This window comes from Taudactylus pleione, unplaced genomic scaffold (genome assembly GCF_031769625.1).
Source record: "Taudactylus pleione unplaced genomic scaffold, aTauple2 ptg000842l, whole genome shotgun sequence".
In the NCBI taxonomy this organism is placed as follows: domain Eukaryota; kingdom Metazoa; phylum Chordata; class Amphibia; order Anura; family Myobatrachidae; genus Taudactylus; species Taudactylus pleione.
This window is the reverse complement of record NW_028285244.1, coordinates 5,661,708-5,683,693: the sequence shown is the minus strand read 5'-3', so window position 1 is coordinate 5,683,693 and position 21,986 is coordinate 5,661,708. Positions and strand designations below refer to the sequence as shown.

The 21,986-nt window shown below is 48.7% G+C and overlaps 1 protein-coding gene across 14 annotated transcripts in view; it reads left to right on the top strand.

Annotated features, from left to right (window-relative positions):
• The window catches only part of RNF17 (ring finger protein 17), a 502,688-nt gene that overhangs the window by 180,605 nt on the left and 300,097 nt on the right, over positions 1 to 21,986 (top strand). For all 14 annotated transcript variants that reach the window (XM_088458561.1, XM_088458560.1, XM_088458571.1 and 11 more), the window contains one exon: positions 6,781 to 6,939. In XM_088458561.1, coding sequence (XP_088314687.1) covers positions 6,781 to 6,939 — 159 coding nt within the window. The remainder of the gene's footprint in view (positions 1 to 6,780; positions 6,940 to 21,986) is intronic.

The following is a 21,986-nucleotide window of genomic DNA, read 5'->3' as shown; positions in this document are numbered from 1 at the left end:
GGAATCCCCACCTGTGGTGGATTCTCATGTTACTCGCTTGATCAAGAGTGCTACGCTGCCTTTGCCTTCCATCTCATCCCTAAACGATTCCACGGACAGGAAAGTGGAGACTTCCTTGAAGTCAATCTATAATCTCTCGGGGGCTGTGGCCCGTCTGTCAATGGCTATCTCCTGGGTAGCTAAGGCCATTGAGAGCTGGGCCAATGTGCTTGAGGATAACCTTTCTGAGGAAGCTCCGGAGGTCCAGAAAGCTTTGGTGGGACAGATGAGAGATGCCGCTGCCTATATTGGCGAAGTGGCTTTGGATGCAAGTCTGCTGACTTTCCGAGTTTCTGCCGAAGCTGTTTCTGCTCGCCTCTTTGTGGTTACACTATTGGAGGGTGGATGCTGATTCCGAGAAAGGCCTGGACGCCTTGCCCTTCAATGGAGAGTTGTTGTTTGGTCCAGACTGAGACTTTGCCAGGGTGTCAACAATTTTGTCCAAGTCTGCTTTTTTGCCTTCAGCAGCTGCGCCTTCCAAGGTGAGGACCTCTGCATTTCCCCCTAAGCCTAAGAAAAAAAGCTTGGAGTGCTAGGCGCCCTGCTTCCAAGCCGGAGGATAATCCCTCTGCCTGATGGGACGGGTCTCCCTCTGGGGTATCCCAGAGTGGGAGGCCGACTTTTTCAATTTCCCAGTATTGGTGCAATACCACCACGGATGCTTGGGTACGAGAAGTGTCTCAGGGGTACGTCCTATGCTTTCGTCACAGTTTCCCCCACTAGTTTTTCTGCACGAGTCCTCCTTCGGACAAAGCCAAGGCCTTGCAGATTCAGGAAGCCATAGAGTCCTTGCTGAAAGTGGGAGTTATTTTGCCAGTCCCACTTTCTCAGTGCGGGATGGGATACTACTCTACTCTGTTTCTTTTTCAGAAACACAATGGGTCTCATCAGCCTATTCTCAACCTGAAGTCTTTGAACAAGTTCCTCAGATTGCCCAAATTCAGGATGGAAACTTTGCGTTCCATCATTCCGGCTATGGAACCTGGGGACTCCATGGTTTCCATGGACATCTAGGACGCATGCCTTCATTTTCCTATAGCACCCTCACAACAGTAGTATCTGCTGTTTGCTATACGGCAGCACCACTACCTGTTTCAGGCTCTACCCTTTGGCCTCTCCACGGCTCCAAGGGTTTTCATCAAAATTATGGCAGTCATGGCTGCCCATCTTCGTAGAAAGGGTATACGGCTTCTGCCGTATCTCGACTACCTCCTGTTGCTGGCAAGCCGAGGTACTTCTACAACCTCTACACCTAACGATCGCTTGTCTCCAAGCGCACGGGTGGCTGATAAATTGGAAAAAATTCTCCCTAATTCCCTCACAAAGGATGGTCCATTTGGGAGCTGTTCTGGATTCTCAGCAGCAGAGGATTTTTCTGACTCCAGCAAAGATCTCCTCCTTGCAACTGTGGGTGCGCAGTTGCCTGACCAGTTGCAGAGTGTCTGTTCATTCTGCAATGCGGGTTCTGGGGTCCATGGTGTCGGCATTCGACATGGTGGAATATGCCCAGTTCTATCTATCCAAATGGAATGGGTTACCACACCGGATACGGACTCAGATGCTGGTGTTGTCTCCAGAGGTGTGTCTGTCTCTATCTTGGTGGCTTCAGACATCTCATCTCACTGAAGGTCATCCCTTTTGGATACTGGAATGGGTTCTTCTGACAACAGATGCCAGTCTCTGGGGTTGGGGGGCAGTGACAGGTTCCCTCTCACTTCAGGTCCGTTGGACAGCGGAAGAAGCAATTCTCCCGATCTACATTCTGGAACTTCGGACCGTATACAGGGCCTTCCAGTTGTCAAGTCACTTTCTTCAAGGAAGTGCCGTGCAAGTTCAGTCCGACAACGCCACCACGGTGGCGTACATCATCCATCTAGTGTGCACTTTGTCGAGCAGCGATGACAGAGGTGTCACGAATCCTGTCTTGGGAGGAGTGCCACTTTCCAGCCATCTCGGCAGTGTTCATTCCAGGAGTCCTCAATTGGAAGATGGACTTTCTCAGCCGTCATGCCAGCCCTAGTATGGACTATTGGCAACAGCCAGCCAACCCATATGGAGTATGGACATTAAGCAGCCAGCCCCTGACAAGTGACAACAGTAGCCAACCCCTATGCACTCACAGCAACAGCACAGCACAGCTGTCACAGCCCCCTCCTTCCTCTTCACTCTCCACAGCCGGAATGAAAATGGCGGCAACCGCAGAACCTTTAATACAATCCAAAACCCGCAAGAATCCGACAGCGGGATGATGAAGTTTTGCCTCGTTTTGAGATCAGAATCAGGCCGGAAAACTCTAGCCGACTCGGATCTCCGCTCGGATCGCTAAGTTCGGATCTCAGAGATCCGAACCCGCTCATCTCTAGTAGCAACCACGGACTTGTGATATGCAAGGATTCTAGACTGGAACCAAGGCGATTACCCAGGCCACTGGTCAACCCTTCACTAGTGACCTCGGGTGGCCAACCAAACCAGGGATATGCTCCAGTGACAAGAGTGACTCCGGAACTCAGTTCTGAGTTCCTATTTATCAGTGCTATAGTATGCTGTTCTAAGTCCAGGAATCAGTCTTATGTATACAGAACACAAATTAAGAAAGTTGCAACCCTGGTACAGCTCTGATGTACCAGGTTGCAACCAATGAGGAACACAGCTATTGGAACACCTCACTGCAGAGATTGTTTATCTCACACTGAACCCTAGTTCTGGAACCAGCACCCTTCTCTGAACCAGCCCAAGTCAATAGCACAGAGTGCAGGGAACCCAATATCACTTAGCAGTTCTGTATTACTATATACCTGGACAACCACTGAGCACAGAGCATAACTGTACAAACAATTAACATGTCCCAGTGGTATGATGGAATAAGATCTCAGGTGGGCAAACAGACTCAGTATAGGCAGGAACAGTTTATAGGTAAATGGAGGTGATGTACTTGCATGCAGGCTGGAGTGTGATGGTTAAGCTGACTTGTATGCAGTATGGAAACTGCAGGACAGGCCAGAAGCAGAGCACAGCGGTGTGTGGTTCCAATATGATAGTGTGGACACTGCAATACTGGCGGGTGTTGGAGACACAGCGGCAGGTGAATAGCTGGTCTGTGCGCAGCGTGAGAGCTGTGACGCTGACAGGACCGGGACATAGTGGCAGATGGAACACTGAGGAGGACAGAGTGAACGCTGTTACTAGCCGGTTATATAGTAACACAGCAACAGATGGATTGCAGGTCTGTAACAGCGTGGACGCTGTGATGCCGGCAGGTGAGCGATACTCAGCGATGATGGTAAATAGCTGGAATCAACGAAATAGCAATGAAGTCACACAGGACTCAAATACCGGATACAGGGTAAACCTGGATCCTTGAACTATGCAGAGTAGAAACACATTGTTTAGGCGGGATGTAGTCTGGAACCTGACGGTCTAAATGCTGCCCGCCGGCTTGCAGACTGCTTTATCCTGACTAGGGACGAATGACAGGCGTCTAAATCTAGACGCCTGTCATTTGCCCGATGTCTGGAGACCGGCGCCCGGCATTCCGATCGAAGTGATGCCGGGCACCGCAACGGACAGCCATGCGCGCGGGGGGGGGGGGGGGGGTTAGGTTTAGGGCTCCTGGTGGGGACTTAGGGTTATGCACCCCCCCCCCCGGAGGTTAGGGTTAGGCTAGGGGGAGGGAAGGTTAGGGTTAGGCACCCCCCTGGGGGACTTAAGTTTAGGAAGCGGGGATGGGGATGTTAGGTTTAGGCACTTAGAGGTGGGTTTAGGGTTAGGCACAGGGGGGTGGTTAGGGTTAATCACCCCTAAGGAAGGTTAGGGTGAGGGGGGTTAGGTTAGTAAATACTTACCTTTAGGACGATCGGGATTTCCTCCTTTGTCGGGCAGCTGCTGTCGGGAATTGAACCATGCAGCCAGCGGTAATACATATCACGCCCGTTTAGGCAATGGTTGCAAGCAGGAACTGGTTTAAATAGGAGGTGGTCTGTAGCGATTGAACAGGTGCAGCAATTAATCACAGAGACAGTCCTGGGATTTTTTAAGACCTCAATGAATAAATGTCTGATTTTAAAATTAATGTTAAGCAGCCTTTATATGTGGACTATATTCTTAAGGAAAGTGAACAAATTAAACAAATTCCTAGATGTTGACGTCAGTGCGGTATAAAGGCCCTTACACAGTAGATGATATTTTGAACGATTTGGCCGATTCCGACTCATCGGAACGACAAATCGTCTAGTGTGTACATTAGGTGCACTCTCGTGGCGTCGTTCGTCGCATCTTCAGATCTTTGGTACATGCAGGAAGATCTGTCCCATTCTTTAACGTTGTGCCGCAGATCGTGCAGGGTGTATGCACTACCATACGATCAGGCGATATGGTTACATTATATAGTTAACGATCTAACCACTAAACGATGCAAGATATATTGTTTGGTCATTTGTTAGATTGCACAGTGTGTATGCACTATATTGTTTCCTGGGAGTTCAGGGGAAATCATTGAAGATATCTCATCGTTTGCAAGTTGTCGAATGTGTTTGGACCTTAAGTATGTTACTAAGGAGAAAATAGAAGGGACCTACAGTCAGGTGCATAAATATTGTGACATTGACAGAATTTTCATATTTTGGCCTCTATTCACCACCACAATGGTTTTGAAATGAAACAAACAAGATGTGCTCGAACTGCAGACTTTCAGATTTAATTTGAGAGTAATTACATCCAAATCAGGTGAACGGTGTCGGAATTACAGTGTGTCAGTAGTCAAACACAGCGAAAGTGTGATGTCTGTATTACAGTATATACTGTCTGCGTTTAAAGCGCAAAATTGCGTCAATGTCGGCGCTCTCCCAGACTTGGACACTATAGTGATTTCTCATGATCAGTAACTGGTAGTTTGCTTTGTTTGATAGAGAGGTCTCTGTATTACAAACTGACTATGCGTTTAAAGCGCAAACTTGCATCAGTGTCTGCATGGTTGGCGCTGTGGCTGTAGGCCAGCTCCGAGGGGTTACAAATTGGATCTCTGGCGCATGCCCAGTGGAGGGGTTGCAATGGGATTTCTGGCGCATGCCCAGTGGAGCCAAGCCACACATTACGCCATGTAGATAGAATCTGGTTGCAATGGGCAACAGGATCACTCTTCATTTTTATAAGTAAATTTTTACCCCCTGGGCTGAAAAAGTAAGATGTTTTGGCTTCTGACCTTCACCTCCGTGACACGTCGCCATGCCTGCATGAAGGACTACTTATCACTCAAATTGAGAAATTTGTCTATGACAACGCGTGTCTTTCTTGTGTTCCCCTCATGCTCAGGTCCTAAATAATGGACAGTATATGAGCAGGGGAGTGCTAGAGTAATGGGGCATTAAGCTCGGATGGACGTTCTAGTTGTTAAAAATTAAGTCGGTCAGAGCCCTAAATGGATTCGGGGATCCCGGTATAGAGAAGACCAATTTTGTTGTCACTACCCTGGAAGCTTGGGTGTTTTTTCTTGACACCAAATTAGCCTTTGTTGAATTTAGTTATTGATCCCTTAGACAAGGAGAATTAGCCCTAATTGGACCTTTTTAAGGCACTCAAAGGGTTTACAATTAAGGGTATTAATGTTAGCAGTCGTGTTCCTTGTAGATTTGGAGAACTTCATTCTCTATAGTGTAAGGAGCCTTTTATGAACACTGATATGTATAAAAGTAGTTGAGGACTAGTTGTCGTTTCTTCCATAAGTTAGTTACTATTACTCATCTGTCTGCAGCCATCTGATAAGGAGAAACCATTACAAATCAGGCTTTTGTCAGGGTCATATCAGTTTGTGCCTCCAGAACAAGTTCTTACTAGTAAGGGAAATGGATGCAAGAAGCCAGAGGGTAGTGAAGGCGTATTCTAAACCACCTGGGCATGTTTGGTTCAGACCTCGGCAGATTATTTATGCAAGGCAGCAGCAGGGTTGTAATCTCTTCATACAGTACCTTTGCCAGGCAGTTTCTGGATGAGAGATTATGAAGGTGCTCAGTTTAGAAGGGAGCATTTTTTAAACCAGGGATGAGGAACCTCAGGCTGCATAAGGCCGTGGAATCATTTGGTTTGGCCCTCTGGGCTTTTTTCTGCTAGCCTCATTTGTCTAGCAGGGTGCCGAGAATGTCACCCTGAAGCCAGAATCTATGCAGCAGTGCTGCCTGGAGCATCCTTAGGATGCTCCGGGGACTTGTAAGGGCAACGGTGTGACCGTCTGAAGCATCCTAAGGATGCTCCGTGCATTGCTGTAATCACCGGTGTTTGTGGCCCTGCTCCATGTGACGTCACACTGAGGGGCGTGACCTGCACCGTGCCTGCAAATAATGTTATATATCTCAAAATGGCCCTCGGCAGAAAAAGGTTCCGCACCCCTGCTTTAAACGGAAAGGGTTTTCAACAAGTGTTTTCATTTTTTGTATTTTGCACTTAGAGGTTGGGTTGTTTTGTAACCAACAGTATGATTTCATATATTGTGAAATGCTGCCATGGAATTTTAAAAGATAATGGTAAATTATTTTAATTTACCTGAAATACTCCATGGCTTCTGTAAAGTCACACCTGTTTCATCTTAATATTTTGTACGTCAGATTAGGAAGTGTCGGAAAGACTGCAATAGAAAGGCGGAATTGCACTATTTACTTTACTGTCTCAACTCTGCACAAGGCTTTAACCCATCCATTTCAGGAACATTTAATAAACAGTAATGTGTTTTTTTTCTTCTTTCCCTTTCTGCAGTTTCACAAGAACTTGTGTATCTTTGCCACGTGGTCAATCCTTGTAACTTTTATGTCCATCGCTTGGCTCAGAAGAAGCAGATTATTATGCTTGAACGGATGCTAAATACGCTTAGCCAAACAGCCAGCAAGTGTTGTCCTACTGACATTCTGGAAATAGGTATTGTATTATTAAAATCTAATAATTTTTTATTTCTTTCCTATTTGTTAATGAATGACATTTTGGTAACTTAGGCTCTGGTTTGTGTATGTCACATGGGTTATTTTATTCCAAAATCCTGAAGGAGTGGTACAATTTAAAGGGTTATTTACTTCAAAATATGACATCTAGGACGACTTGAGGGAAGTGACCATGAACAAAAAGTTTCTTGACAAATTCACCATGTGGTTCAGACGGGAACAAAGATATGAGTATTTATTAAAGCTTAACGAGAGAGATAAAATTGTGAAAAGAAGTAATAACCAATCAGGTTCTAACTTATATTTTACGTGCTGTTTGAAAAATGACAGATGCTGATTGTTTAGTATATATATATATATATATATATATATATATATATATATATATATATATATATATATTTCTACTTCAGGGTCCATAGGGGGTCCACAGGGTTGACCTTGGGGTATAGGTTGGGAACCAAATCCGGGCACCACGCAGTTAAAGCTTTTAGCTCCCAGGATGCACTTGGGTCCACTCTCCCTATAACCCCGCCCCCCAGCCAGAGGCACCTCAGTTTAAGTTGGTGCCCGGCCGGAGTCGGGTCACCGTTACTGCAGGGGGGCTGCTTAGCAGCCCCTAAGTTTAAGAGTTTTATTTTATTATTTTTTTACTACTCTTCAGAGCGGCAGCATCAGACTGTCCAATGGACGTCTGAGCTGCCGCTCCTACACCCCGCCGGCGCTGCGACGCCAGTACAGATCTGGGGATCGCAGCGGGACCCCAGAGTCTGTACTAGCCGGGCTCTGGAGGAATCCCTGGGCTGCTGCCGGATCGACGGGGACAGGTAAGTCGCGTGGTCACCGCTTGCGGTGACCCGCGTGTACATGCAGCCTTATGCCTCCGGTCTCTGGGGACAGACCGGAGGCGCTAGCGGTGGCGGCGGGCTCCCCCTCCATGGAGGCATACCCCGCGTGTCCACAGACCACCAGGGATTATAGCGGCAGCGGGAGCCGGCATCCCGGGGGGTTAATTGCTAGCCAGGGGAGGAAGCTTTCCCTGTCTAGCGGCTCCTCCCCTCAGCTCAGCGCGCCTTTCAATAATACAGTCTGGCGTCGCTGAGCTGCTTCCTCCGCGGGCCACGCTTCTTCTGAGGTCTCCAGCGGCCATTTTCTCTCTGTGGTGCTGCAGAACTCTTAGGATGTCAGTGAGCCCAGTCCCCCTGCGTACCTGGCCATTTTGGGTGAGTGTACACAGCGCTATAGCCTTCCCAGACACTGAATCTGGGCAGTTGAATGTAGCGACATTGTGCAGTATATTATATGTCATGCTTATGTATGTATATATATTTTTCTGCATTGTATGTGACTTATGCTAGTGCTGACTGTCTGCTTTTTCTCTCACCTGTCAGTGTATATCTATCCCTTTTCTTTATCTGCCCTAATACAGGTGTACCTGGGGTGGTTCTGAGACCTCACATATATATATTTGTTAATATCTGTGAGGTTTGTCACATACTGTTGCGTGCTGCACGTTGCCATATTTTAGATGGAACTGTGAGTTGCGTACGCTGATAATGGGTTCCTGCAGCTAATCTTAGCGTCAGTCAGGACCGGTATGGCGCTGCTTAATATTTCCGTCAAGATAGTCAGATATATCTGACCAGGAGATTGCACACGATACTGCACCCATTATTGCTATCCTGCAAGTCATAGCCTGCAGGAATTAGTGCGGAGGATTTTAACTCAGAAAGGTTTACGTATGCGGCACCATCTGGTGCCGGGCCCCTTGCACGACCCCCTTAAAGGGCGTTGTTTCTCAGGATCCTCTCCTTTGAGGATCGCCGGGCGGGCCCCATTGTCGTCACTCGCTTGGAGTTACTTCACCATACTGCCCTTTTGAACTCGGGGTATCTCGCAATTTCTTGCAATTTACCCCTGTGTCACAGACTATCGCTCCCTGCCGGGGTTTTTCACAGTACATGAATTACCTCCGATACCACATCGGTCTGTCATTCCCCTTGCAGGGATTACCACAACGGCCACCCTGGTGGATGTCGTTTTATACGAAATACTAATTGGCGTGATATACGCCCTGTGGTTACTGACCAGTGGCTCTGCCGTGAACTGGATGGTATATTCGGCTCTTTCCCTCTCACATGGGGGGGAGCCGATCTCAAGTATTATTATCCCTGCTTTGGGGCTGGTAGCCAGGCTCATTCTGGATATAGAGAATGTCGATCCTGCACCAGTATCATACATCTCCCGTTTTCTGCCCAGCGGGTGGATCTCATAGCGGGAGTCTGGCTGTCCCCAGATACGAGGAGTCACAAAGGCCTCCTGTTTCCCATTCCCTGAGGGTCCTCACAAGTAATGGAAATCCCCTTCTGGGATGGATTTGTATGTTAATCATCGGGTTACAGGCATTAATACGCCTCCCATCCCGGCCTGGACGAATTTTACGGATCCGTAGGTGGTAACTTTGCCTGAAATCAATGTACTCGTTTTCAGGGCCTGTTGCCCGTCCTACCATGGCCATCGCATGGTGATGCTTTTGTGACGTTTTTCCCCTCCAACACGTCTGAGGTTCAAATATCTTTTTGCCGCTCACAAAATATGCAGTGGTCATATGTGGGATTACCTCATGGGATGCCGGTCTTCTAACTTTCAGGGTTTCGGCGGCGTCTGTATCCGCCGCAGTACCCTATGGCTGCGTTATGGGAAAGCAGAGGTGCACACTCCTTCCAGGGGGAAGTTCTTGTTTGGTCCTGACCTTGACAAGATCGTTGCATCATTGGCAGTATCACTAATGGGGAGATACCGTCTTTAGCTACTCCCACTACATTCGGACTAACTCTGTTAAGTCTTTTTGTCCTCAGGGTCAGCCTAAAGGCCTGTTTTTTCCTAGGCTGTCGGCCTCCACGGGGGCCACCATATCCAGTACCGAGCAGTCCTGGACTTCCGGACGACCCTGTTTCTACACCTGAGGATATACCCTCAGCCTGACGGGACAGGTCTACATCTGGGGAATTTCCAGAGTGAGGTACTGATTCTCAACGGCCTCTCATTGCTCATGCAGCCTCCTCACAGGCATTGTTACACGGGCCCTTCTTCAGAACTGATCAGGGCCTTACAATCCCAGAAAGCTATACAGTCTTTGTGGTAAGCAGAGCTATTTCGGCCAACCTCACTATCTCAGTGAGGGACTGGTTGTTCTACTTTCTTTTTGGGGCGGTGACCGACTGGTCCTCCTTTGCCTATACTCTGTCTCAAATCCCTGAATCAGATTCCAACGGTGCCTTGACTCAGGTGGAATCGTCCATGCTCCATCATCCGATGTTTGGAACCTGGGGATTTTATGGTATATCCGAGTATTCAGGATACGTACCTACGGGTACATACAGAGCCCTCTCATCAGCATGGGTTCAGGTTTGCTGTGCCACAGCAACACTTGTAAGTTTCGGGCTCTGCCTTTTGGGGCTGTCCTCAACTCCACCGGGGTTTACCAGCTTTATGGATTTTCTGACAGTTCACCTGTTCAGTGTATCCGAATGCTCCTTTCTCTGGACGGTCTCCTACTTTTAGCAGGATCACCAAGGTACTTTACCGCCAGGTCAGGATAACCGGGGCTTCTTCTCGTCACAGAAAAGTCCTCCCTGCATCCCTCACAGGGTTTTCTTCATCTGGGAGCACTGCTGGATTCTCAGAATCTGAGAATTTTTCTGGCGTAAGACAAGATCTCCACTCTTCAACTTCGAGGGTGCGGATATCTACGCAGTCGACATATGTCATTACTCTTTGTGATGCGCGGTCTACCAGAGTGTCTACCTTTTGGTAGGGTGGAATGTGCTCAGTTCCATTCCAGGCCTTGCCATAATTGACTCCCCTCCAGATGGATCGAGTTTTTTCCATCGGATCGCTGTTCGAACGATGATACTTTCTACAGAGGCGAGTTGGTCTCTGTCCGGGTGGCTATGGCCATCTCGTCCAGGGTGTTCTTTGCTAAAGACAGTGTCTGGTCCGCATTCATTTCGGGGCAGTTGGACGTCTGTCGCTTCTGCCCTGCCACTTACCTTGTTGATACTTTAAGCTGTCTTGGACTTTCACTCTGGCCTAACCCATTTGTCACGGTAAACCTGAATAGGTTCAGTCCGACAGTGTCACAACAGTGGCTTCCATCTAGGCAACACTGGTAGTTGGGTGGCAATGTTAGGAATGTCACCCATTCTGACATAGTCCAAGGGTCTTCTCCTGGCCAACTCTGCGGTGTTTATTCCCGGAGCTCTCCATTGGGAAGCGGGCTTCCTCAGCCGTCACGGCGTGCATCCCGGGGACTAGTCTCTTCTCCAAGAGAGGTTTCAACTCCTGGTGAGCAGAGGGGGCCTCCCTGAGGGGATTGATCCCCATGGCCTTCTGACTCGATCACACATTACCGGTGTTACAGTCCAGCTCTAGGAGTACTGAAGCTACCTTCAGTGACTCTTTGTCAGTGAAGTGGTCCTTCCACTTTGTGTACCTGTGTCCTCCGGTCTCCCTTCTTCCTCGAGGTCTTCGGAAGTTTAATTCGAGACGGAGGGGCTTTCCTTCTGGGGGCTCCAGGTCGTCCCAGACATCACTGGTACTAAGATTTTCGGAGTCTCCTCCTCGATGCTCCGTTCCTACTGCTTCACTATCTGGACCTGTTGTCTCAGGGTCCTTGTTTTTCCCTGGATCTGGATCGCTTGTCTTTAACTGCGCCCCTACTGTGGTCCTCGGGCTTCCCTGGCTCTGTCTTCATTGAGATGTTTAGAGCAGATAGGCCAGACTTTGCTGGGATCTGCCACGGACTGTGGCATACATAATTCTTATGGTATCGTACCTGTCGATACGATCCTCCGGTGTCCAGGATTTCCAGATATTCTGGCATTCCTTCCAGCTGGCTTGGGTTTCACCCTTGGCCTGGCCTTCCTGACAGTGCGGATCTCTACACTGTCGGTATGGTTAAGATATGGAATTGCTCCGCTCTGGTATCCAGTTCATCCTTTGGAGTGTTTTCTGGATTATGTCTCCACTTGTCCTCCCTAGGGACTCCTGGGGAGTTAGTAGTGGTTCTTTGTTCCCTCCGGGGACAGTCAATGGAACCGCTGGTTGTGATAGCCATTACATGGTCTATTGTTTAAGCTCTCTCTCTCTCTCTCTCCGGGTGTTTAAATCAACCAGGAGAGTGTCTGAATGGGGAGCGTTCTCATGTGGCTCCCTCTTCTGGAGGGCATCATGTCAGGGTGTGAGTTGCTCTCGCCCTGTGTTTCTTCTTAAAGTGGTTTTTAGGTTCCATATTATTCTGGAACTTATGGTATGGCCATTCAGTTCCCAGTCCTCTCGGCTGTTGTGGCCTCATGGACTGTGGTCCGGCCTCTTTGGCTTTATGTGATCCGTTCAAGTTCCTTATGGTAAGCGGACTCCTTATTGGTGGTCTGCGGTTTCTGGTTTTAACAGGAAACGATGGCCGGCCTATAATGAAATGTTGACTGGATGGCCTCGTATGTCTTCCTCAGGGGCCTACCCATGGGTGGGCATTTCTGTCGTTGAGGCTTGTTTTTTTCTCGGGCCGTGTAACCCTCGTGGGCGGCTCGTCGTGGCGCCTTGGCTGTTTTGCCTTACTAGGTGTCCACGTGGTCTTCTGTCCATACCTTTTTAAGGTTCTAGGCATTGGTTTCCTTTGCCTCTCAGGATGCTTCCTTTTTGGCGACGGATTCTCCTCTCAGCACAGGAGCGTCCCCACCCTTGGTTGAACTGCTTTGGGACATCCCCAAGGTCAACCCTGTGGACCCCCTATGGACCCTGAAGTAGAAAACAAGAGATATGGTAAGAACTTACCTTTGTTATCTCTGTTTCTACGAAGTCCATAGGGTCCACAGGGCGCCCGCCCTGACGCACCTGGCTTCATATGGGCTGTGTTACTGGTCACCGGCTTCCCGTCTCCTTTTCTGTGAGTATGGTTCTAGAGTGTTCCAGTTTTCTCTCTCTTTTTCTCTCCTCCTCCGGCCTTTGGCTACTTACAATCTGAGGTGCCTCTGGCTGGGGGGCGGGGTTATAGGGAGAGTGGACCCAAGTGCATCCTGGGAGCTAAAAGCTTTAACTGCGTGGTGCCCGGATTTGGTTCCCAACCTATACCCCAAGGTCAACCCTGTGGACCCTATGGACTTCGTAGAAACAGAGATAACAAAGGTAAGTTCTTACCATATCTCTTGTTATATATAATTAAATGGTTCTAATTACTTTGCAATCATTTCTGGCATTATTCCTAATGTAAAGGATCATAACCTTTTTATGTACATTTATATTGAATCAAGCCTTCCCAGGAATTCCAATACATGTTTCTGCCGCACTTACAGCGTAAGTCAGGGGTCTTCAACCTATGGCCCTCCAGCTGCTGTGGAACTACACATCGCAGCATGCCCTGCCACCGTTTTGATATAACAGCATGCTAAAACTGTGGCAGGACATCCTGGGATCTGTAGTTCCACAGTAGCTGGAGGGCCAAAGGTTGAAGTCCCTTGGCGTAAGTGATATTTCATGTGTGTACAGTATACATAATATTATGGACAGAGGAGGTAACCTCAAAAGTTATGAAAGTTTTAAAGTTGTAGAGATCAATGGAACAACTTTCATACCCTCTCCAGTAATTAAGAAAGGAAGTAGGCGGTTGAGGGTAAAATTTGGTTTTTCAAAAAAAAGCTATTCTAAAAAGTTGTACGTTTTGGCAAAATCTTTATATAGGTTCGCTATCAATTTTTTTCCATGCTGTTTCCTAGAAGAGGTTATGTATCTGTTTCTATTTGTGACAACATTTAAATGTGGTTGTATTTTTACAGTTAAGCCGCGTATCCACTTGCCGATTGAAATGAGCGATTGAACGATAACGACATAGTTATCGCTCATGAAATTGGCATGAAAATGTCGAAAGCGACCAGCGATGTGCGCTCCCACTGGTCGTTTCCGACATCAATCATCTCCCGAACATGCTTGTCAATCTGCCGATAACGACCGATTGGATATGTTCAGGGATGAAGGAGGGTGCCTGCACTGAACGACATATCGTTAAGTGTGGGCACCTACAGGATGAGGAACGACTGAACGATTACGATGTCGTAATCGTTGAAACGTTCCTCAGTCGGCAAGTGGATACGCAGCTTTTGTCATGCATAGAGATTGTTTGGTAATGCTACACTTTTAAGACAGTCAATGTTAGGATAGCCATACAGTGCCTTGCAAAAGTATTCACCCCCCCTTTGCATTTTCCATGTTTTGTTGCCTCACGATCTGGAATTAAAATGGATTGTTTGAAGGTGTGCATCATTTCACAGAACATGCCTACAACTGTGAAGTGTTTGATTCACTATATAAAAAAAAAAAAAACATTTAGGACAACATAACAGAAAACTTCAGTGTGCATAACTATTCACCCCCCCTAAAGTCAGTACTTTGTCGAGCCACCTTTTGCGGCAATTACAGCTGCAAGTCGCTTTGTATAAGCCTATGAGATGGCACATCTTGTCCCTTGTATTTTTGCTCATTCCTCAAGGCAAATGCTCCAGCTCCTTCATCTTGTTTGGTTTACGCTTGTGAATAGCAATCTTTAAGTCTGACCACAGATTCTCATTTGGATTGAGATCTGGGCTTTGACTAGGCCATTCCAACACATTTAAATGTTTCTCCTTAAACCACTCGAGTGTTGCTTTAGCAGTATGCTTCGGGTCATTGTCCTGCTGGAAGGTGAACCTCCGTCCCAGTGGAACTCTGCAGCTCCTTCAGGATTACCTTTTGGTCTTTGTGCTGCCTCTCTGATTGATACCCTCCTTGCCCGGTCTGTGAGTTATTGGGCGGCCAACTCTTGGCAGGTTTGTTGTGGTACCATTTTATTTCCATTTGATGATGGATTTGATGGTGCTCTGGGGGATCATCAAAGATTTGGATTTTTTTTGTAACCCATGTAACCCAACCCAGGATTGTACTATTCAACAACTCTGTCCCTGACTTGTTTGGAGAGCTCCTTGGTATTCATGGTGTGATGCCTCTTAGTGGTGTTGCAACCTCTGGGGCCTTTCAGAAAAGGTGTGTTTATACTGACAGATCATGTGACACTTAGATCTCACACAGGTGGACTTCATTTCACTAATTATGTAACTTCTGAAGGTAATTGGCTGCACCAGAACTTTTGAGGGGTTTCATAACAAAGGGGGTGATTACATATGCACATGCCAATGTTCAGAATTTTATTTATAAAGATTCTTTTTTATATATATTTTTCTCATTTCACTTCACCAAATTAGACTATTTTGTGCAGATCCATCACATACATTACAACCTATAATTTTTTTTATCTTAATTGTAACAAAAAAGGTAAAAAGCCAAGGGGGTGAATACTTTCGCAAGGCACTGTAGATCTAATTAATATAAATTGAGATTAGTGTGGATTAACTGGAGACCCATCTATTCAGACTTTAGATCTATATGGGATATTAAAGAGGGTACTTAAATCATTATAGAAAAGTCATAGTTGTGAGAGGTATGTACTTTGGGCCTGATACAGACCCGGTCGCAAGCGCTGAGCGCTCGCAACCGGGTCGATGGGGGCCCAGAGCGCATGCGTACAGCGGCAACGAGACCCTACCACAAGGGTCTCATCGCAAGCCCGATGGTCGCGATGGTCTTGACCATCGCGACCATCTTCCTGGCCGCTCGCTATAGCTGTGGGTGGCCGCTCACTATAGCTCCCGGTCACCCACAGCTATGCGAGCGGCCGGGAGGCCGCCCTAAAAAACAAGAAGGCCGGCCCTGATTCAAAGCGAGCGCTCTGTCAGAGCGTCCAGCTCTGAATCAGGGCCTTTATTTCTAGGCTATTTAAATCTTGCATACTGCTAGTGTTTGCACTTTCACACTATGCACACTAAAAGAAAATGTCCAGGTGCCTCAGGATGCACTGTAGTTGCCCTGTTCTGTGCTGTCATCAATCTGAGGCACCAATGGATGAGGAGGAGACTGGAAAGTGTGCTCTCCCATCCTACTGGAAAGTGTGCTCTCCCATCCTCCGCTCACATTCTGCTTTTTTGCACGCGATTTGACGAGCCTGCTTAGTTTAACACATTAGCTGCTTTTGAGGTAACTGTAGCTCAGCATAGTGCAGAGGATGGAAGGAACAGATTGTTAAGGGAGAGAGGATGGATGAGTGAATGTGGCAGCTAATTCTCGGTTTACGGAGATAGAGAGATGTGGAGGGAGGATGCGTTTTAGAGCCTCACTGTAACTTTTCTCAGACTTGTCTGTTCCCACCTATACTTCAGGGCTTTTAATTTTTTGGGCCATCTGCTGACTTATAGGGGGGAACACAATGGTGCGACGGGCATTCGTTCCGACATTGGGAACATATGCACTTGAGCAGGGATTGTCCATACACATTAGAACGAATTAATGAACGATCATTGTACCGTCCTTCATTAGCATTCCACAGGTCACTAGCATTATCGTCGGTTTGTGCAGCACATCAGACCTAGCTACTGTCTCTAGCTACCACGGGAGGGCACAATCACCCGTACATGGGCAATTTGTCCTTAGGAAACGACGGCAAATCAGCCCAACGCTCCATTGTGTACCCACCTTTTTTGTTTTTTTTTGTTACAAAAAAATAAAAATTCACACCCCTTAATCACTTTCCTTACAAACCTTTACTTGTAGACCTACAGCCCTGTTTGGTCGTCGAAATCTAAAATGTTGGATTTCGACGACCAATTCAGATTTCAATCGCCTTTAGGTTTGAACCGGAAACATTTTTTTTTTTTTTTTTTACACCATTATTTGCAAAACGCAGAATTTACCCAATTGATTGCTGATATATGGGCCCCATAATAATGTTGGGAAATCTAGTTAATTTTGGTGGTTAGTTCATTATGATCTAGTTCACTCAAACAATTAGTTCAAAAGATGAGTTCATGTAGTTCACTTGGGTCATTACATCACTGGCTCTGAAACACTGCTGATATAAGTGATTGGAAAGAGAACTATTACGCATACAGTAGGCATTTCTACTGCTAGCTCATTGGATGAGATGAGTCTAATAATAAATATGTCTGATCTTTTAATATTTTAAAAAAGCAATCCCTTTTATAACAAACTAGTAGTGACATGTTTAGTGTCATGTTGCGGCCTAGGATTGGCCGTTACCCACCCCAGCATCGGCTTCCCCTGATCCCTCGTGTGGTCAGACGTCGTGTGCGGCGGCGAGTATTATGCCTAGGGACTATATTGATGATCAGGTGCTGTGCCATGACTTGGTGGCTGCTGTTGCCGTCATGGACGCGGCCATGACAGTCTTCATCACCTGACTACCCTTTACCCAATGGTAGCATGGTGGTGGTCAGCTGACGCTGTCCTCCAATGATCTGCTACCTCAGGGTATATAAATAGGCTCCGGACAGCAGGAAGTTGCCTGTGGAATGTTGTTTCTACTTGCTGTCACTTCGTTATACCCTTGAGCAACTGCAAGTGCCATTTCCTAGTGCTGCAGTGCGTCCGTAACACCTTTCCTGCGTGGAACTACAAGTGCTGTCTTTGTGCAGCAGTGCATCAGTAACACCTTTCCTGCATGCAACTACAAGTGCCATGTCTTTGTGCAGCAGTGCGTCAGTAATACCTTACCTGCGTGCAACTACAAGTGTCATCTCCTTGTGCAGCAGTGCATCATAACACCAAGGGCTGCGTATTCTCTACTTCCACTGGTTCCACTACTGAGTCATTCCTCTGTATACAGTCAAAGGAATAGATGCTCCCATAAACAGTTATTCTCCTGTGCAGATACATTTCCAGTGCTTCTCTCTGAAGTATATTACTTGGGCCTATTAGTGTTTGTCTCCATTCCTGCAGGTATCTGATACCTGACCAAAGGGCTGCGACCTGCCTGCTGGGTGCAGCTTAAACCCATATCCTGGTTGGAGGGGTCACGGGTGAACACCTCCCAGCAGGTTAGACTCTGCGCCTTTGGTCAGGTCTCGTCAACGTCCGATACTTGTGGAGGAGGAGGTCATACATCCAGGCTCCTTGCCTCCAAATCCTTCCTCAACCTCGGACCTCTGCTTTCAACTTCTTTTAACAGGAGATCCTCCAGAGGCAGGCGTGACATTTAGCTCCTCAATGTTAATTATTATGATTTTTTTCTACTTCAGGGTCCATAGGGTATCCACAGGATACCTTGGGGTATAGGTGATGACGTCAGGCATCGGGCACCATAGTTACGTTTCCTGCCTCCCAGGATGCACTAGGGTCCCCCTCCTATACCCCGCCCCTGAGCCAAGGCATCTCAGTTTCGTTTGGTGCCCGGCCGGAGTCTGATGCACCTGCTAGAGGGGGGCTTAGAAGAGCCCCTGAAGTTTTCTTCATTGCAGCTGTGGCTGCACATCTGGAAGTACAGCATGGACAGTCAATACTGACGTCCATGCTGTCTTCCCTACACCCCGCCGGTACCAGAATGCCGGTACCGATCCGGGGATGCTGGTAAGCAACTGGGGTCACAGCTAGCGGTGACCCCAGATGTTTTGGGCCATGGCCGGATCTAAGGGGGACATCAGGTAAGCAGCAGGGGTCCCGCGGTGGGACCCTGCTGAACATGGTCCAAAGTCCCCAGGCAGGGGGCTCCCTGGGGACTGGCTGCAGCGTGGAGCCAGGTATTAACCTGCGCTTCCACTACCCCCCTGGGACAGTGGACCGCGGCAGAGTGGTAGCGCTGCGGCATGCCAGGGGAGCGCGCCTTCCCTGTCTCACAGCCAGCGCCTCCCCCGCTGCACACAGCCCTCTCTGCACACGCCGACTGGCCCTGTGTCAGCGCTCCTCCCCCAGGCCAGCCTCCTCTATGCTCCTCGGTGGCCATCTTCAGTAATGCATGGTGAACAGTGCTGGAAGCCTAAGATCGTAGGCATCCTGGTCTGGATCCCCCCCGCATACCTCTCCTCTGCTTGGTCAGGTCTGTGTATGCAGCGCTGTGTCCTACCAGACTCTCTGTCTGTGTAGTTGAGTATCAGCGCTGATAGTGCAGGATTTATTTTTCTGTGCATTGTATGTGACTGTGCTAGCGCTGCTGCCTGTACTTTTAATTTCTTACTGTCAGCCCTTATCACTGTCCCTGTTCTTTCTGCTAAAGCCCTTGCGGTGCGGTGCTTGGAGGGTGGTCTCTCGCTATACTAACAAGTATTGGTGAGAGGGGTCACATACTTACCATCATGTCTGAGAGTGACTTTCCTTTCCAGCTTCAGTGTACTACGTGTAAAGTACCTATAGCGGAGGGGGAGGGTAGCGCGGAGGTGCTATGCCGGCAGTGTTATTTATTGGCGCGGCCAATTACTGTCACAGCATCGGTACAGGAGCCGCCCTGGGCTTGTTTCGCCAAAGCGCCTTCAACCCTGGTGGGCCAGTTAGCTCCGCAGCCTGCGTTCTCACAGATGGGATTGTCCCAGCAATCAGTGGTGTCGTCACCCATGCAAGGTTTCTCGAGGCAATTGATGGTACCCCACAGTCTCCCTATTTCTCCTCCCCAGGTCTCTCAGGAGCCTGCGTGGGTTAATTCCCTGACTAGTTCTGTACAGCACTTGTCGGATGTGTTACAAGGGGAGTCTGTGTTGCGGCCGGTGGCCTCTGTCTGCTCCTTATGAGGATGACGAGGGGACGTCTGATGATGGGGAGATTCTGGATCTTTCGGACCAGGAACCTCTCCGTACTAAGGAGGCGGATGCTAGGTCCAAGGTGTATATTCCTTGACTTATTCGGACAGTCCGCACAGCTTTAGTGATTGAGGACTAAGATCCTCCGGTGTCCAAATCTAAATATGCCTTTTTTAAGGATATTAAGGGTGACGCCACAGTTTTTCCTCTTTTGGGTCAATTGGTGGACCATTTAGAGGAGGCGTGGAAACAGCCTGGCAAACGGTACCAGCCGCAGAGGCGTTTGGCGGTGGCTTATCCGTTCGCGGATAATTATTTTTCTAAGTGGGAATCCCCTCCACAGGTGGATTCTCATGTGACACGGCTAGTCCGTAGTGCCACATTACCCATGCCATCCATGTCTTCCCTAAAGGATGCTACGGACCGCAAGGTGGAGATCTGCCTAAAGTCCGTTTATTCCCTTGCGGTGGGGGCAGCTAGACCGGCTATGGCCATTTGTTGGGTTGCCAGAGCTATGGAGCGCTGGGCTGACACTTTGGAGGCGTCCTTCGATTCTGACTGTTCGGCTGAACAGATAGAGTTGATCGGCAATCTCCGGGATTCGGCCACTTATATCAACGAAGCGGCCTTGGATATCAGTACCCTGGTGTCTCGGATTTCTTCGGCAGTTGTAGCTGCTCGTCGCACCTTATGGTTGCGATCTTAGAAGGTGGACGCTGAATCCAAAAAGGGCTTGGAAGCTTTGCCTTTTAATGGAGAAGTTCTATTTGGTCCGGACCTGGACAAAATTGTAGCCACACTGGCGGCAGCCAAATCGGCATGTCTCCAGTTTGCTGGAGTTCCTTCCGGTTCAGGTACGTCGTCCTTTCGGCCTTATAGGGCCCAGGGTAGGCCTAAAGCACAGTCCTTTCCCCGACAGGCTGGCCCCCAAAAATCGGCCAAGCCCCGGAAGCAGGCCTTGGAGTACCAGACGTCCGGCCCCTAAGCTAGATGGCAAGCCTGCGGCCTGACGGTCCGGGCCTCCCTTTGGGGGATCTCAAAGTGGGAGGCCGCCTGCTGCAGTTCGCCCAGTGTTGGTCGGTCACCAAGACAGACACTTGGGTTCTCGAGGTTGTTTCTTACTGGTACGCCCTCTCCTTCCGGCACAGGCCCCCGTCTCGATTCTTCACCACGGGTCTGCCATCAGACCGGAACAAAGCCTTGGAACTGCGGTAGGTCTTGCACACTATGCTCCTGGCTGGAGTTATAGTGCCTGTTCCATTCTCCCAGAGGGGCCAGGGTTTCTATTCCAATCTCTTTTGGTGCAGAAACCCAATGGGTCGTATCGTCCGATACTCAACCTCAAAGCTCTCAACAAGTCTTTGCCGGTGCTGAAGTTTCGGATGGAGACCCTACGGTCCATCATTCTGGCGCTGGAACCTGGGGATTACACGGTGTCGCTGGACATACAGGACGCTTACCTGCATGTCCCTATTCTTTTACGCCATCAACCGTTCCTCAGGTTTGCAATCCGCAACGACCACTTTCAGTTCCGGGCGTTACCTTTTGGTCTGGCGACAGCACGACGTGTTTTCACCAAGGTGATGGCGGTCATGGCGGCTTCCCTGCAGCTGCAGGGAGTCCGTATGTTACCGTACTTGGACGACCTTCTCTTGGTGGCACGATCTCCAGAGCTCCTTCTAAGCCACTTGGACCTGACCATTGTGGTACTGCAATGGCACGGCTGGTTAATAAACTGGCAGAAGTCCACCCTGATCCCGTCTCAGAGGATTCTGCACCTCTGAGCCTTATTGGACTCCGGACAGCAAAGGATCTTTGTGACGGGGAAAAAGATCTCTGTCTTGCAGTTGAGGGTGCGCAGTTGTCTGCAGAGCCGCCGGGTGTGTCTGCACTCGGCGATGAGGTTACTGGGCTCCATGGTGTCGGTATTCGACATGGTGGAATATGCCCAGTTTCACTCCAGACCTCTGCAGCACCTGATTCTGTCCAAGTGGAATGGACTGCCTCAGTCTCTAAAATCCCTGACGATGGTGCTCACTCCAGAGGTTAGCCTGGTGGTTGCAGACGACCCATCTCAACAAGGGTCGTCCGTTCTGGGTGGCGAATTTGGGTCCTGTTGACAACGGACGCCAGTCTTCGGGGCTGGGGAGCAGTCTCTGGTCCACACTTGTTCCAGGGCAGGTGGACTCAGGCAGAAACAGAGCTTCCAATAAACATTCTGGAGCTCCGCGCGGTGTTCAATGCCCTCCAGCAGGCACATCTGGTTCTCCAAGGTCACCCAGTGCAGGTCCGGTCGGACAACGCTACCACCGTGGCCTACATAAATCGGCAGGGAGGAACCCGAAGTCGGGCGGCTCTGGTA